At 31.4% G+C, this 17,087-nt stretch overlaps 1 protein-coding gene across 1 annotated transcript in view; it reads right to left on the reverse strand.

Moving 5' to 3' along the window:
* LOC111086613 overlaps positions 1-6,150 on the reverse strand; it is a 26,074-nt gene extending 19,924 nt beyond the window's left edge. Inside the window, exons 1-3 of the mRNA XM_022390140.1 lie at positions 5,877-6,150; positions 1,041-3,036; positions 193-332 (exon numbers count right to left, since the gene is read on the reverse strand). Coding sequence (XP_022245848.1) covers positions 193-332; positions 1,041-2,133 — 1,233 coding nt within the window. The 5' untranslated portion in view covers positions 2,134-3,036; positions 5,877-6,150. The remainder of the gene's footprint in view (positions 1-192; positions 333-1,040; positions 3,037-5,876) is intronic.
* Between the last annotated feature and the right edge of the window lie 10,937 nt (positions 6,151-17,087).

Here is a 17,087-nt window from a genome sequence, read left to right on the forward strand (position 1 = left end):
GTGTAGTCCTAATGTTAGCAACATGTAATATATACTACCATAATAGTTTACGTAGCTTTTTAGCGTATACTTCTTTATTTGTTTATACTATCTCTGCTGAAAAGTTTATTTTTATTTTTTTATGTGTATACACATATATATATATATGATTACTTTAATTCTAATTATCACACTAGTAACTACAGTACTGACCTGAAGCATTCGAGCCAAGTGCTCATCTTCCTCCATCTGACTGACCTGGGCTACGGGATCAGGGGAAACAACAAAAACTTCTTGTTCTTGGTCCTCACTAGGTGGTGTTATGTCACTGTTACTTGGTGTACTAGTTGTATCTTACAGAGGTAAGAAGGATGAAAGTTGTATATATATATAGTACATATACATGACATATGTCTTAAACAGTTCTAAATCTCACTTGCATGTATACAAATATTTCAGTTTGGACTATCGTAGAAAGGAGTAAATGTTTAATAGAATTTATAAAGTAAAATGTTTGGAACACCAAATACTTAACACTTAACTTAATGACTAGTCATAATACTTATTAGAATTTTCTTTAATTCTCAAGTAAACATTACAGTGATTCACATATAAAGTTTATTTTGTTTTTGAATTTTCGCGCAAAGCTACACGAGGGCTATCCGCGCTAGCTGTCCCTAATTTAGCAGTGTAAGACTAGAGGGAAGGCAGCTAGTCATCACCACCCACTGCCAATTCTTGGGCTACTATTTGACCAACGAATAGTGGGATTGACAGTCACATAATAATGCCCCCACGGCTGAAAGGGCGAGCATGTTTGGTGGGATGGGGATTCGAACTCGCGACCCGCAGATTGCAAGTCGAGCGCCCTAACCGCCGGGCCCACATATAAAGTTCATGTATTTCTTTCACCACTATTCCTGAATGTTGAACTCCCGCTTCAGACTAAGGCACCGAAGTTATGAAAAATGAATAAACCTAACCCATTTATTTGTAGCTTTATACATAACAGATAGCTAAAGAAAGTACCATTAAAATTATTATGTTGAAATTATACATACCACTATCGACAGAACGCCAATCGTAACCAACCCGAAGGTTGGCAGAAAAATTTCTTCCATCAAAACTAGGACTGTCATTAGATATGACTATAATATCTTCATCACTACTTTGGTCCTCTGTTTGAACGTTTCCATCAGTTCCTGACTGAACAGAAACTCTGGCTGTTTCTACTGGAGATACTTGTACAACCACTGAAATATTCATTTGATCTGATACATCTCCTCTACCTTCACTTTCAGATTGTGAGTTGGAAGAAACAGGAGTAAAAAATTCTTCTTCTTCACTTTCTGATTCTGCATCACATAAATCAGGATTAAGGCTAGTTAGTTGTGACATTTCTGGGATTTGTTGATGGACAGATGTTGAAGATCCGGGTTGACTCTCATCTACTGACATTTCCTGGTGCACATTAAATGTAGCTCTCTGACCTGTGAGCCTAGAACTTTGACTTCTGTTGAGTGTTTCTCTTGATCTATTATTGCCATACTGTAGCCTACTAAATGAATGTAATCTACGTGGTTGTTTTACAGGTATACTAACTCCATTACTGTTGTTAGAAGCATTTTCATTGGCTCTACAAAAATTAAATGTTTCCTCTCTTTGTCTCACATTATTAGGAAAATACTGCTGTCCAGGCACTGCAGAAAACTTCTGGAATTTTCTACTAGGTCTTGCGGAATGGTTTGGTGGAAGAACTCTCTGTTCTCTCTCTCTTACTGAAGGTGTTACTTGAAAGTTCCTCCTAAGACTATTTGTAGAGATCCATGGTCTAGGTGTTTCTTCAACACCTGTCATGTTATTCCTATCTTGAGACTCTATGTTTTGACTGGTATCACAGAATAACAGTCCTGAAGAAGTGCTCTCTCCTGTATCTTCATGATTAGTTTGTGAATCTAAGTTTTGTGTTATCCAAGTATGTTCTTTGTTTTCCCTATATTCCTGTTTTATAGATGGCAATCTACATATACTTTGTTGCTGCGATGACAATGAAGAGGTATTTTCTAGTGATGATGGAACATTAAATAACATTTCATCACTGTCATTATTATCATAATTTTTTTTCCCATTCTGATGTTTCATGAAAGGAGACATGAGTGGTCGTAAAATATTGCTTTGAAAATTATTCCACGAAGAAGAAATTGCAGATGCACAGAGCTGAAAAGCACCTCCATCATTCACACCGGACTGATGATTATTTACAGAGTTTTCACACTTTTTCACTGCAGAAGAATTAGCATCATGACAATTTGTGAAATTTCTAGCGGGCTGATCTTTCTGGTCATTGGATTTATTTGAAACCCTTCCAGATTGAAAAACAAAATTTGATTTTTTCTTTAACTTTGCAGCTCCTGAAGAAGAATTCACTGAATGTTTATCAACTTTACTACCACAAGTAGAATTTTCACTGTTGAAAGATGATAAAAACCCAAAGTTTCTGTAATTACAAGAGTTCCAGGTATTGTTCTCATGTGAAGTGCTAGATGGTACAGATGTGTTTTCTTGCCAACTGCTTCTTGGAAATTTACAATGTTGATGAAAATTCTGAGCATTTGGTCGTAAGGTATTTTTTAAAGGACTATCTATGCAGTAAGAATTACTAGACGAACTAGAATATGCACAAGAGGAATTAGAAGAAAGTGCATTAGACCAACTGTCACTTCTACAGAATGGCGGTGTTCCACGTATAGGTATACTTGTAGATATTACAGTATTATCTGTGGTTTCAGGAAGTTTATCGTTATCAGCTAAATGATGTTCACCCAGCTGAGGTAAAGTGCCGAAGGACAACACGTTTTTTTTTTTGATTTTGGTCCTTTCTCAAAACTGGAACATTTGAATGGAAATACAATTGGATTTTGTCCTTCTGCCTGCATAGCTGTATCAGTAGATTTGATAGGGTTACTTACAGGTTCTACTTTGTGATTCAGACAAGTTCTTTTTGATTTGATCTCTTGCTGTTCTTGTTTTCTTCTTTTATAGCTAATTAAAAGCGGGCTAAAAAATAAACAAACAAAATTAAAACTCATCATTCTTTAAGGGCTACAAATATCTCTATAATATATGATAAATATTGATATATATATATCCAAGAAGTCCAACACCAACATATTTTTTTTTCTCCAAATTTTAGTTCCTAGAAGATTCCATATAACAATCATGGCAAATAGATATTGTTTACATCATCAATTGATAATTAATACCAGATTAGAATGTAGGAGTACTGAACTATTCTGGATGTCTAAGAAATATATATAATAAAAGGAATTCTCATGCATGTCCTTCTGAATTAATCTCCTAATTTTTAAATAAAACAAAAACAAATTTTAAAAACATTTTGGATCAGGGGTTTCTGAAACAAAACTAGTTATCACTGTCAAAAATATGTTGTCCAGAGACAATTCTAAATACACTGATTTTGATCTCCAAGATTGTGAGAAGTGGTTAATATAACCTACCATTTGTAACTTAATTAATTTCATTAACCCTAGGTGTGTGTGGGGGTGTCAAAGTGCACATGTTACAATCTACAGAGTGCCATTCAACATAGTATTATACATATTTGATGTCAGAGTTAACAATTATTCACTTTACCCTACATTGCTGATTTAGAGATAGTTTGTGGTAAAGTAGAGTAAATATACATTTTAGATGTTCTAGAGGCGATGGAAATACAATATCAAACTGAATGATGAACAAAAATATTTGTTTTTCACACGAACATCACTTTGCACTCCAACTTGTCAGAATCTGAGTCAGACTGACATCATCCATTCACAGATATATCTTGAGTAGAAATATGTTTGCAATATATCTGATTTTTTTTGGATAACAGACTTGTACATTTTACTAAAAGCTTGCCACATTTCATGTAGATACATGCAGTAAATTTGGAATCATAGTTAACATTTCTTCTCTAATACAGGGTTGGTCCAATGGATCAGCCCCCATATATATATATATTTGGTTAATATATGTACTTTAACTTATATGAACTTTATACAGTTTTTTACAGGGACGTTAAAGGAATGTAAGGCAAAAAACAAAAATACAACATGAAGCACCTTTGAGATTAACACATATATAAAATAAACCTGACAGAACAGATATCACTTATTTATATAGCTAGTTTATTATTATAACAATCTTTTAATATATACAAGATTCTTTAATACTGTACAATGGTTAAAAAGTTACTAATCACTATCTAAAGTAAATAATGAAAAGAAAAAAATCATGTTATCATTACAAGTTTTTTTTTCCTTTCAACCAATAAAGACAGCTTGTCATGTCAACATGTGAAAAAAAAAGTAACATATGATTCATACATCTAACAAATATCACTGTTTTTTGGGCTGGTAAAAAAATGTTTCAATTCCAATGGAAAGGTTCCACTTCTACGTATACTGCAGAATTAACATACTTGCATTTAAAACATTCTGCTCAATCAGAAATAAATATTTTTTCCACAACAATTTCTATAAGTGATTTCTACCAAAATACAGATGTAAGAATCACACCAAAAATCACTCAATACTTTATTTACTCTTTCTATATGAAGTGGGTCAGTTTGACCCACCTTGGAAGCATGAAACTATAAATACTAAAACTCTGAATTTCCTAAGTATATCTTCACAAAATTTGGCAACTTTTAGTAAGCATTGCAAGTCTGTTGCATACAAAAAAGCATATTTTTAAATAGTGTATTCTGTCCGAGTCAGAGTGAAAGGTGATTTCTCATGCTTAGAATAAAAATACTTATTTTCAACTTACAGTTTTCATTTCAATTTTATAACCACTAGACTCCTTTAAATGAGTAGCAAGTTTTTCCAAGTAAAACTTTCTTTTATCTCTACCCTAACACTAATAACGTAAAATAAAAAGTATGAAATAAAATTAATAATACTTTTTTCTTCTTTGAATGCATCATTTATCACCAGATAATCAAATTAATTATATTCACAATTTCAACTCTTAATTTTTTTATATTTATTTATTGTTTTATTACCAGACTTTATTTCAGAGAATAAAAACTCCATGAAAAACAGAATTCACAGCATATCTATTTCACCCCAAAGATAAAGTAAACAAACCAATTAAGTTACACAGTTTGAGTTCTCAATATTTTGAATTATTTTATATTTGTCACTAACCTAAAACATTAATTTTCTTTGTACTTTGTTCAAAAAATATACATAAAAATCACAAAACTTAGCACTTACTTTAGATGTTGAGGCCTGTCTGCACTTAGTGCAATGCTTCAGTAATCCTCCCTTTTTCTCCAAAAAACAATTCATGTAGCTTTCAAATATGCATCTTAGAGCACAAAAAATATATCAGGCACACATATCAGGATGTCTCAAAACTTCTATAACTTACCTGACTTTCTAAATAAGTATTTTAAAAACATTTTGTTAGTGCTAGGAGTGACTTCATTCAACAGAAGTCAAGTTTTTTTTGCAAATTACTGTCTTTAAGAGCCAAACACAAACAAATGGTTTATGATTCTTATATATTTCTATTAGTTACAAATGTGCCCATAATACAAATGAACCTAACATAATAATTGGTTTGAAGTACATGAGAAAATGGAATGGACTTCTCTAATTGGTTTAATAAATTCATTGATATATCAACAAATCAAGGTAAGACGTTCAAATTTTATATTCTTCCTTGTCATTAAGTGTAGTTCTCCCAATTAAATGCAAGTCTTAGACTATTTTCTATGTTAGAAAATTCCTAAAGAAAGAAACTAAAGCCGTCATGTGGCAGATGTGACTGAAGATCAGAAATTATTTCCTCTTGAAATTATATGAAATTAAAACTTTTTCACTTACCTCGGGGTTTCTGGTACTAATGTATTACTATGGTTTTCCTGCCAATTTTCAGAACATGAAATTAATTGGGTATGTGACACTGAAGAATTATTACTATTTTCGTTGAGTTTCTTTTCTTCTGATACGTTTATGTCTGTGAGGGTACGTAAATGTGGACTACTGTCATCTTCACTACTTTCAGTATCACTTAATAAGAAAGTTGCTGTGCACGACATTGCCCCTCTGTTCACTTAACTAAGATGAAGCTTTTCACTGAACCTAAAACAAAACATTTATTCCTTAAGTCATAGTAAACTAATTCAGAAAGAAGGTACTACTTAACTAGATAGATACATCCACGTTCAACAGAACATTAAAAGTTGGCTACATGTAAATTTGATATTAAAAAAAAAGGCATTTCAAAAAAAAAATGAGCCTGCACGTATTAATATATTATCATAGAAAGTTATTGAAATGTTTTGTTCTTAAAGTTAAAGCGGACAGTGAAACTTCCATCTGAAACATCGAACATATTCAAGATGTGCAGTATATATTAGACAATATCAACAAATATTTTAAAATCTTCATCATAATAAGTTAACAAAGTGACTGCAATCTTTATTTAAATTTTAAGAAAATATGTTAAGTTTTTAAATTAAGACATAAAACTGAGAGAAAAATATAACTATTACTTAATATAAAATAAGTAGTTTTCAAAATCCTTAGAAATTAAAGTACTTTGGAACACTTAACTATTCTCTTTATTTATGAAGAATAATCAACTATTCAAAAGTACACAAGTTCCTGGATCATTTAAACTTTACTTGATTGTTCTGGTAATCCTCTGTAATAGTTTTTTTCATCAAGGTAGTTAATATAATATCAAGTACTTCAACTAATATATGCTGCACCTAGTTACAAGAACAATTTAAAGTATGCTTGCAATTTTTTCATGATTTGAGAGAAAATTACTAGTGTATTCCTTAACCATCTGTTTGAAAACACCTTTGTTGTTTGTTCTTTATTTCAGCAATTCATATAAATTTTTGGACAGTACTATTTCCAAACCTGCCGATTCTACTGATATATTGTCTTTTTTTTTTTTTTTTATAAAGAAGTAATTATCTAACATACCAGTGAAAAATGGGTTTTGATATTAAGAAACATAAAAATAATGCACTTGAGATATTGTAAATTGTTGTAAAATTTTAAGTATTTAGTTATGAATGTTCATTACAGATATCAATCCAACTATTTTCCATAATCTGTTTTAATGAAAAAACTAGCAAAGGAATTCAGCAATGTTGAGTTTAAAAAAGTAATGCTACAAATGGGGGTTTGGGCCACTCCCATTATTTTAAACTTTAGTAAATAAACTACAATGCAGAAGTACCTGTGCTACACACAGCATTAAATATCACTTATGTTTGGCACAAAGTTCACATATTTTTATCAGCCTCTGAGCTCAGTTGAGCCCTCATTCACACTATTATGGCACGAAAATTAAATTGGCTTTCAAACTTAAAACAGTTTGTCTGACTGCTTATCTATTCAAACCCAATCTTGGGAAAGGGAATTAAGTCCTTCTACCAAATTTCATCAAAATTATTCCAGTTAGTTCCTCAAAACTTGTGAGACAAAACAGAAAGATGGACAACTCTTCTTTGTACATATATATATATATATATTATATACACATGTATACATGCACCAGTTTAATTCTAATTTATTATTATTACGTTTGAAGTTTTTTTTTTAAACTGAGTAATCTTGAACTAAACTTTTGTAAACTGCAGGTTAATAGTTTGGCTTTGTGTGTGGGTATTAGTTAGTGCAAGTATGTTTTCTTGTGTTTTTGTACCACAACTTTCTTTTGTTCTATTTCTTTATTATTAGCCAAGAAAGCTGAAAGTGAAAGGTCTATTACTCCCCTGAAGGTTACTTTGCAGTTAGTTTTCAAGAGATGTTGCCCCACTTCAGAAAGACTGCTTTCTTTATTCTCGTGGTTCCATTCGGGCAAAATATTTTTAGTTGTGGCATAGTGGCTCATAGGATGGTTCTGATTTCTTTTTCTATCAAGTACAAACTTTTAGCTCATAGCTCCGTCATTTGAGAACAAATTACAGTTTTGGACTCAGGAGGTCGAACCCTTTTGATGGATGTACTTACTGTAAAATGCTTATCACAGTATAAATGAAAATACCAGTTTTGCCACCAATTTTGATTTCATTCCTTTAAGTTGCACACTCAATCCTTTTTGGCTGCACCTTTTTTTTTCACACCTAAGGTGTTTTTGATTAGATTTACTCTAATCCTGCCTAAAAGAATTTCAAGTGCTGTGGCTATTGAAAATTCCCTCTTGTTTAGAGTTGTACTTCCTAGCATCTACTACAAGCTCAACATGTGTTTGATACGAAATAGACAAATACAGATCGAGGGAATTATAATATGAATTTCTTTCATTGATATGTATACAATGGAAAGTATTTCGGTATCATTAAGCAAAGTGTAGAAGACAGTCACAGAGACATCATCCTCAGCTGAACATACAGCTAACGTTTCTAAGTCATCATATAGTGCCGGAATATAGATACCGTCAATGCATCCTTAACATGGAGAAAAGAATTTGTGGAAGTCTGCAATCGTCAAACACAAACGGAGAATTTTTGATAACACAAAGAAAAACAAAATGTCATAGAAAAAAAAAAGTAAACAGCATTTTAGGAAAATAATAAACCTCACTGTTATTACTGTTACCACATCTTGTAATTTTATGTAAACCAATGTTTCTCAATAAATAAGTTACTAGCACTGAAAGTATATACTACTAACACTAGCAACACAGACAATGCCTGAGTACTCTGTGGTATTGAGACTGCAGTATGAAATTTCTCTCTTATTAATATTTAGTTGTATTACAGAAACACTACATCCACAAAAAAATATGCTAACTGATTCCTCATTTTCAGTTTCTGATTGGCCTGATACTGATATCCTACTTAAATCCCTTAAGTATATTTCTTACATCAGTCTTAGCAATCAGCAGCTAGGAAAGTTATCCAACATCTCTCCTCATTAGCATTCCACTTCTTTACAGTGTAATAATTTGGTAATCCCAAACAAATATTGACAAGGTGTAACTAGCCAATCACCAGTGTATTCAACAAACGTAACTTTATTCCTATTCTGAAGCTAATTAATAAAATTAAAACAGTGCTTCCAAGTATTTAACACAGATATTTCTGATAAACAGGTATATATATATATAGAAATTAGAAGTAAATGCAATAAAAAATACATTAGTCAAACAAAACATAACTTGAAATGTATCAATGAACATAAACGTTACTTACACAATGAAAAAAAAAAGATACTGAAACAGGTAACTCAAAAATTTGGCATAAAACAATTTTAAATGAACCAAATGCTCAAAGTGAATTTAATCTCAGCAAATCAATATAAACTTTTGTGTTATAAATCAAATAATTCATTGATAAACAGAGATGAAGGATTAGTAGGTGTTAATGTGTAGTTTTTGGAAAGGAATGTTAATCTCTTATACAAAATAACATACATTTGTAGCACCACTTAGTTTATGAGTTAAAGTTTCCTCATAAAGTTCCCTGCTTGCTGTGTAATTTTATTCGTAAGGATGGCAGTGTCTTAAAGATGGCAAAACATGTAGTGACTCAAAGATGGCTTTCGGCTTTTTATTTCATTTATATAAAATAACACTTATTATTGACATTATTTATCATTTTGGGTGTTGAGCTGCTAAATATTCAGTAAGAAGTCCATGCTTTAAAAGAATTGTCATAAGTTTCCCTATTATAAATTATACACAAAAATCTGAAAGCAATCTCCTGTCTTTTTTCTCCAGCAAAAATAAAAACTACGAGTTTTCAGTTCTACTTAGAGAATTTGAATTTAACAGTAAGATTATTATAATTTTGTGCAAGATTTTAGAGAAACAATTTGGGGTGCTGTTTAAACACTTGATTCCCTTAGTACACAAAAAGATATTAACATACAGAACAAAGTACAGAATAATACTTGGTTCAAGGAAGTTAAGCTATTAGGTTAGGCTCAAAGCTTGAGAACTGTTATCTTTGAAATAGAATTAGAAGTGACTCGATTCATGTCTACAAATCTCATACAGTGTAGACAATACAGGGTTTGACACTAACTATTGCCCAAGGTGCCCAGAGCACCTAACTTTTACTTTGGAGCACACATGTAGTTCAGATTCTTAGTGCCCATGGGCATTCTCTTTCAGATGTGGAATGTATTCTTGAAATACTACTGTAAGTATTAGATCTAAACTGTAGAGTCCTGATGTAAACTCATTCTTCAACAACCTTATTTTCTTCTCAGTTATAATATTGTGGACTGGTTTGACTTGTGACATGACCTATGCAATTAATCTGAATTTCCTAAACTGTTGAAAATGTATATGTATGTGAAGGGAATATACTTCTCCATAACAATTTCAATTGTTGCATAGTGATATGATTAGTCAATAAACTTAAATATCTAGTGTTTGTTTAAAAGTTAGCCACAGATTCATGTCTATAACTATCTTCACCAGAGCATCACAGTTTTATAATTTTGAAACCATTTTTTTCACATTGAACTAAATAAACACTGCATGGTCTTTTTGTTCTTAGTTTCTGTTCAGCTGCGATTTGATGTGATAGTTTGTTAAAAGATGTTTTTCACAAAAATGTGCTTATTCTATGCCAAACTTTAATTTAAAAGTATAAGCTTTACACAAAGAACAGCTTGTAACACAAGACAGTTTGGCCCATAAACGATCTCTAGTAGACCAAAACAACCAATAAAAAAAAAATTTTATATGTAATTGTATTTTCAATACTAAGTGGCTTATTTTGATTCAACAATGTCTTCTAATATTGGGGAGCTCAGAAAGTGCTTACATATGAATAAAGACTGTTTCATCCAAATTTATGTTTTAGAATGTATCTACGAATAATTCCAAATTTTAAAGGTTGTGGTCAATTTTAATCTCCCTGTTGAAAGAGTTATATCAATCCTGGACACAATGCAGAAATGTGACAAGTATAACAATGCATATTTAAAGAAGTGAAGTTTAAACAGGTATACAACTGGAAAGGATTTTTCAAAAAAGAATGTTATCACTGCTGCTAACATTATTATTTAAGAAATACAAATCCCTAACTTTTGTTATTTGTTAAGCCTGAATAACACCACCTCCTGTACTTCTGTATTAAAAAAAAATGCAACTATCAAATTCTTACAAAATTGATTTTCCAATTTCATACATTTTCAAAAATTCAAGTATTACAGATATCATTTAGGATAAACTTTGTAACTTATTGGGTAATGAAAGGATACTTTATTTTTATTATTAGTTACCCTTCTCTTCACAAACACATCAATATTTTGAAACTTGTATAATAAGGAAACCATATAAAAAAAAGATATCTCTATTAACAGTGTAATACAAAATGGCAAAAACCTTCTTAGAAGAATCTTGGTGTGTGGATAAGGAGAAACATCTGTGCCTTTTAAGAAAAGTTTGAAACCTTGACTGAGCGTATAACCATGATGTCTACTAGAGAATACAGTGTATGTATAGCAGCTTAGATGCCACTTAGTGAACTTTGGTATTATAATTCATGTTGTGTCTAATTTTTATCTGTTAAGAATAAAAAACAAGCAAACAAAAATTACTGTGTAACACAAAATGTTTTATGCAAAATAGTGTCAGAGGTTCTACCTGTCAAATTTTCCCAAAATACTTTCTAACTCAATACATTTCCCCAAAATTTCAAGTATACAGATATTGTTTTGAGTATTTTTGTAACCCTTCTGGACAATGAAAAGTTACAGAGAAGGTGTTTACTTTTTTTTTGAATTGTTGTATTTCAAAAAATATTCATGCAATTTTCATAAATTTTCTTTAATTATGTTTCTCAAAAATGTTTTGTCTAACTAGTAGGCTTTGCAACAAAATATTTTGAATTAAAAGAAATTAAATGTAAAAAATATAAACTGTAATTAAGTTAAAATACATGCAAATATTTGATAACTGAACAAGCTAAAGTAATATTAGACTTAGTTTCGTACACAATAGAAAATATTTACAACCCAAATAACTTAATGGTTAAAAAATTAAAAATGGATGAGTCAAATTTTGATCTGATCAAATATAATTCCTTTTTCTATAATAAAAATTTCCTTTCCTTTATGCAGTAAATTTCTTTAATGGTGGGAATGAAATCTAAAATAAATACATCATGTAAATATATCAACATATTTATATGCACATTTTCATAAACAGAATATTTTGTTTCAGTTATGAGTTGTCTACTCTCAAATTGGTTCTCAATTTGCTATTTGGTTTTCTAATTCTCTAGAAAGTATTCATTTTTCAGTGTATGGTAAAACAGTTGTTTCATTTTCAATAAGAAGTTTACCACAGCTTAGTTTTAAGTCTAAGCAGGAGCAGATCCAAGATTGAAAACGGGTGGGGGGGGGGAATCCAAATAAATGGTTACTGGAAAATAACTCAACTAAACTCCCATTTCATAAGCTAAAGACTTTGAATTTTATCATAAGCATCCATCAGAATCTCTTTATACGTGTATTTCTTCAACCTATAATATTATTTACAGTTATTCTAAGTTTGACAGTATACATTTATATATTGTTACAATCATCTTATATCAACCTCTGTTTACTAATGCCTAGTAATGGGCTAAAGCAAGAGATTGAAAGTTTGAGTCATACCAATGAATGGGTTCCTTCAAAGACCTGTGGTGAGTTTTAAATTAAGTCATAACCTTTTACACATTACAGATGATCCAGACCCTCTTTTCATACATGACAACATGCATAAATTACCCCATAAAATGAATTCATAATCTTTTTACCACTAGTATCTCTACTCATATCTTTGTTTCAATTTCTTTTGCACACTGAAATGGGGCAGACCACCCCATCTCTGGAACAGCTGCTGTTAAATGTTGAAGTAATCAAATTAATAAATTACCTAGAATAAGCTAAGAGGATAAATTTTATGTTATATTAAATCTTCCAGGTTTGAAACTATGGTTGTTGTTGTTTTTATCACTTAAACTAATAACTTTTTTTTCTTTTATATTGTTAACATATAAGTATTATTAACAAAACCATTGGTTTTGTAAATTTCAGACCAAGCTTAACTTTTTAAGCAAGTATTGATAAGTTACCAGGAGCCTATTATTATTAAAACCTTATGACAATAGGCTGGTTAATGTTAGTAGTAACACTAGTATTACTACAATTTTTCTCAGTTGTTACATACATACAAGGCCTATTACTAGTATTACTGAGTACTATTTACATTTTAAAATGTATGCATTAATGTCGTAGTACTACTAGTAATGGTAGGCCTAATAATACTGTTGAGTGTTAGTGTTACAGTGTTAGTTAACTGCATCACGTCTTATTACTTAATTTTTAAGGTTCAGTAGCAGCTAATATTAGAAGCAATTAGTATACCGAATACGATTATTTTCTTAAATGGTTTGATTAAATTTGATCAATATTAAATTTCAATTAATTTTCTTAAAAATCAGGAGACAACAAACACCTTCTCTTGCAAGTTGCATTACAACTATACAAGTTACAAACAGAAAACACCTGGAGAAAGCGAAACCGTATTAAGATAACGTCACGTTAACGTCGAAAAAAGGCGAGATTTCACTCACTAAAGATACTATTACCACTAGTATTACTTTTAAATAATAATAGGAAATTAAATTTTACCTCTAGACAGAACATTCTTTTATTTTGTATATTTGATTATTTCTACTAGCTTTAATACGTATCATACGGAAGCGTGTACTCAGTATTTTGAATTAAATAAGACCCATCAATGAATAAGTTGATGGAAAAATACCCTAGTAATTGATAGTCGTTATTATTTTCCTATTAAACTAGGAAAAATATATATATATACACATAGCTTTTATAACTGGTGAATAAACTATATTTATCTAAAGTTCTATAGAGAGCGTTTTGGCATGACGTAGTGATAATGTGTGACGCCTAGAAATTTCCTTATTTTCGAGATTTTACGTAATGTGCACTTGACTTTTTGAAAATTCTAGAGATTTGAATGGATGGGGAACTTTGTAATAACATAAAAGCATCATGGAGTTAGTTGATAACTCGGTTCAGTACTGTTATATTTTTGAGTAAATGCTGTAAATATGAATTGAAAATAAAAACGCAAGTGACAAGTTTACTTTTATTTGTGAATTAGGTCTATCATTTGAATATTGATGCAGTTAGGCATAGTAGCAGTCACAAACATCCTTTTGAGTCAAGGTGAAACATTTCAGCAGTTGTTATTCTTATGTTTTTAACTGTTCCATCAATCTAAGACTTTCTTGGTATCCCTCGACCTCTTTTTCCTGTTTGTTGTAGGCCCGGCATGGCTAGGTGGTTAGGGCACTCACCTCACAATCTGTGGGTCGCGAGTTCAAATCCCCATCCCACCAAACATGCTCGCCCTTTCAGCCATGGGAGCATTATAAAGTGATGGTCAATAAACTATATTAATCGTTGGTAAAAGAGTAGCCCAAGAGTTGGCGGTGGGTGGTGATGACTAGCTGCCTTCCCTCTAGTCTTACACTGCAAAATTAGGGATGGCTAACGCAGATAGCCCTAATGTAGCTTTGCACGAAATTCAAAAACAAACCTGTTTGTTTTAAATAACATACTTATTCTTGGTAGTTGCTTTGGACTCATTCTCACCAAGTTGCTGAACAATGTCAATTTCTGCTTTTTTATATATTTCAGTACTGGTTTAATTTCAAATTGTTTGATTATTTCACTTTTTACTTTATCTAGTCTGATCTTACTGATAGCTTTACAGAGACATCTCATTCCACACAATGTTATTCTTTGTTCAATTCTCTTACTGAAGGCCTATGTCTAGCATTGATATGTTAATGCTGGTTTAAATACAATATTGATAAGTGTTCTATCTATTCTCTTCATTATTAAATTAATGTTTTTATAGTAAGGAAGGGGAATATCTGATAGGTTACAATGTCTGCTTTCTAGCATCTAGTTTGTATCTCTCTGTCTACGTTGCTATCTTCATTGAATATTCTCACAACATACTTGGATCTCCACAGTATTCAGTTGTATTTGTCTTACTGTTTTCCCAATGCTCATTATTTCTGTCTTGGCTTTGCTGATTCTCATATTGTACTTCTTGCATGGTGTATTTAGTTTATGAAGATGGTATTGGAGTTTCTTTTCATCTTTGTCAAACAAGGCCTGATCACATCCAAATATGAGTTCATTGACTTTTTTCCAGCATTAAGTTTGCTTCTCTTGTGATCTGGTTTATGCATATTATGAAGAGTAGGGCTGATAGAACACATCCTTAACAATAATGTAAATTAATTATTCACCAGGAAAGGTATTTGATCAGATTTAGAGAGTTGGGATATTAACAATACTAGACAATTATGGGATAAATGGTAACTTACTGAACAACGCAGAAGCTTTGTATGAAGTAGCAAGTGTGCAGTTAGAACATCAAATGGACTGAAGATCAGACAGACATAACATATGAAATAAAATTGTGTTCCATCGTCGTTTCTTTCAGCTGTCATAGCAAGAATATGACACCAGTACAATTTTTGTCCTTGCAAAACCTCATTTGTGCATTGCTCAATTGTTTTTCAACCACTGATCTCACTTCTTTTTTCCTAGGATAGTTACAAACATCCTTCTCACATGACTCAGTTGGGAGATCATTATACTTGTTATAGTCTCTTTTACTTCCTATATTTTTTCCAAATTGGTATAATGACTACTGTTTACTTGTGATCTGGTATTTTTCTGTCTTACCACTTAATGTTAAAAACTCTTGTGAGCCATAACACCTCAACCATTTTCACATGCTTTTATGACTTCTGTGTTTAATCAGTCAATACCTGTTGCTTTGTTTTGAGAACTTGATTTTATTACTTGTTCAAATTTACTTCTTGGTATACCATGTTCACCATAACTTGAAATAAAATGCTCTGTTTCTTGAAAGCTTTCTTTGCTCTCAGAAGTCAAAAGTTGTCTGAAGTACTCCCCCCTATCTTTCTCTATCCTTCTTATCATCTGTTTATTGAATTTCCTTTTTTTCATCATTAATTATTGTTATAGGTTAAAAAGGCACATTCCATTGTCTTTATGATTTTAGTCATTTATAGAACTATCTTAGTTCTTTCACAGGTATCCAAACCAGATTTTTCCCAAACATCTTCCATGAAAATTTGTTTTGCTTATTTGCTTTTTTTTTTTTTCTGGCTAAGCAGTAGATTACATTGTCGCATTCTGCTTGGTTTTCATCATTGTGGAAAGCTTTCTTTTTCCTCTTTGTGGCTTCTTCTACCTCTTTCTTCCACATATTGTACATCTGTTTTCACATTCCTCCCATTTTCCTTGTTCCAGGGCATTTTTTAATATTGCTGAAAAGTTTTCTTTGACTCTTCCTCATTCTTTATCAATGCTACACATATCTTTAGAATTTTTTTTTCAAATTTCTGCTTCATCTGTTACTCCTTTCTATTCTTTACTTCCTCTTCATTAAGCTTCCTGGTACTGACAATCTCTACGGGTGGTGTAACTCCCTTTTTTTTATCTGTATCCTCATATCTTCATGTCTGGTACTACTGGTCTATGATCAATGTCTATGTGTATGTTTGGAATAACTTATACAAGATACACAAGACAGCTTAATTTAAGAGTTATTATTTAGTTTATTTAGTGATTTAATATTTAATGATTACTTACTTTTCATAACAAGAGTGTTAAAAGTAAATTATTTTAAAAGTGATAGTTATGACAAATTTGGTTAAGGAACTGTGTACAGTCATTCGTTGTGTATGTAGTTTAATTGTTGTACACAGCGTGGTCACAAGTAACTAGACACCACCTTTTCAGAAAAAAATGAAAATTTTCAGTCATATTCACATGAATTGATATATTTATAATTTAATTTATATCTAGTAGATCTTCCTTTTGCTTCTTGGAGTTCGTTGATTCTATGGGGCATAGTGAGAATCATCTCGTCAATTTTAGATTGTGGGATTTTCGCACACTCTTGCTTCAAAACTTGGAGTAGATCGCTCTTCGAAGTTGGATTTTTTGTTGTTTCTTGACTTGCCGGTCGAGTATGGCCCAAAGGTTTTC

The sequence above is a fragment of the Limulus polyphemus genome, unplaced genomic scaffold (assembly GCF_000517525.1).
Source record: "Limulus polyphemus unplaced genomic scaffold, Limulus_polyphemus-2.1.2 Scaffold1254, whole genome shotgun sequence".
NCBI classification, from domain to species: domain Eukaryota; kingdom Metazoa; phylum Arthropoda; class Merostomata; order Xiphosura; family Limulidae; genus Limulus; species Limulus polyphemus.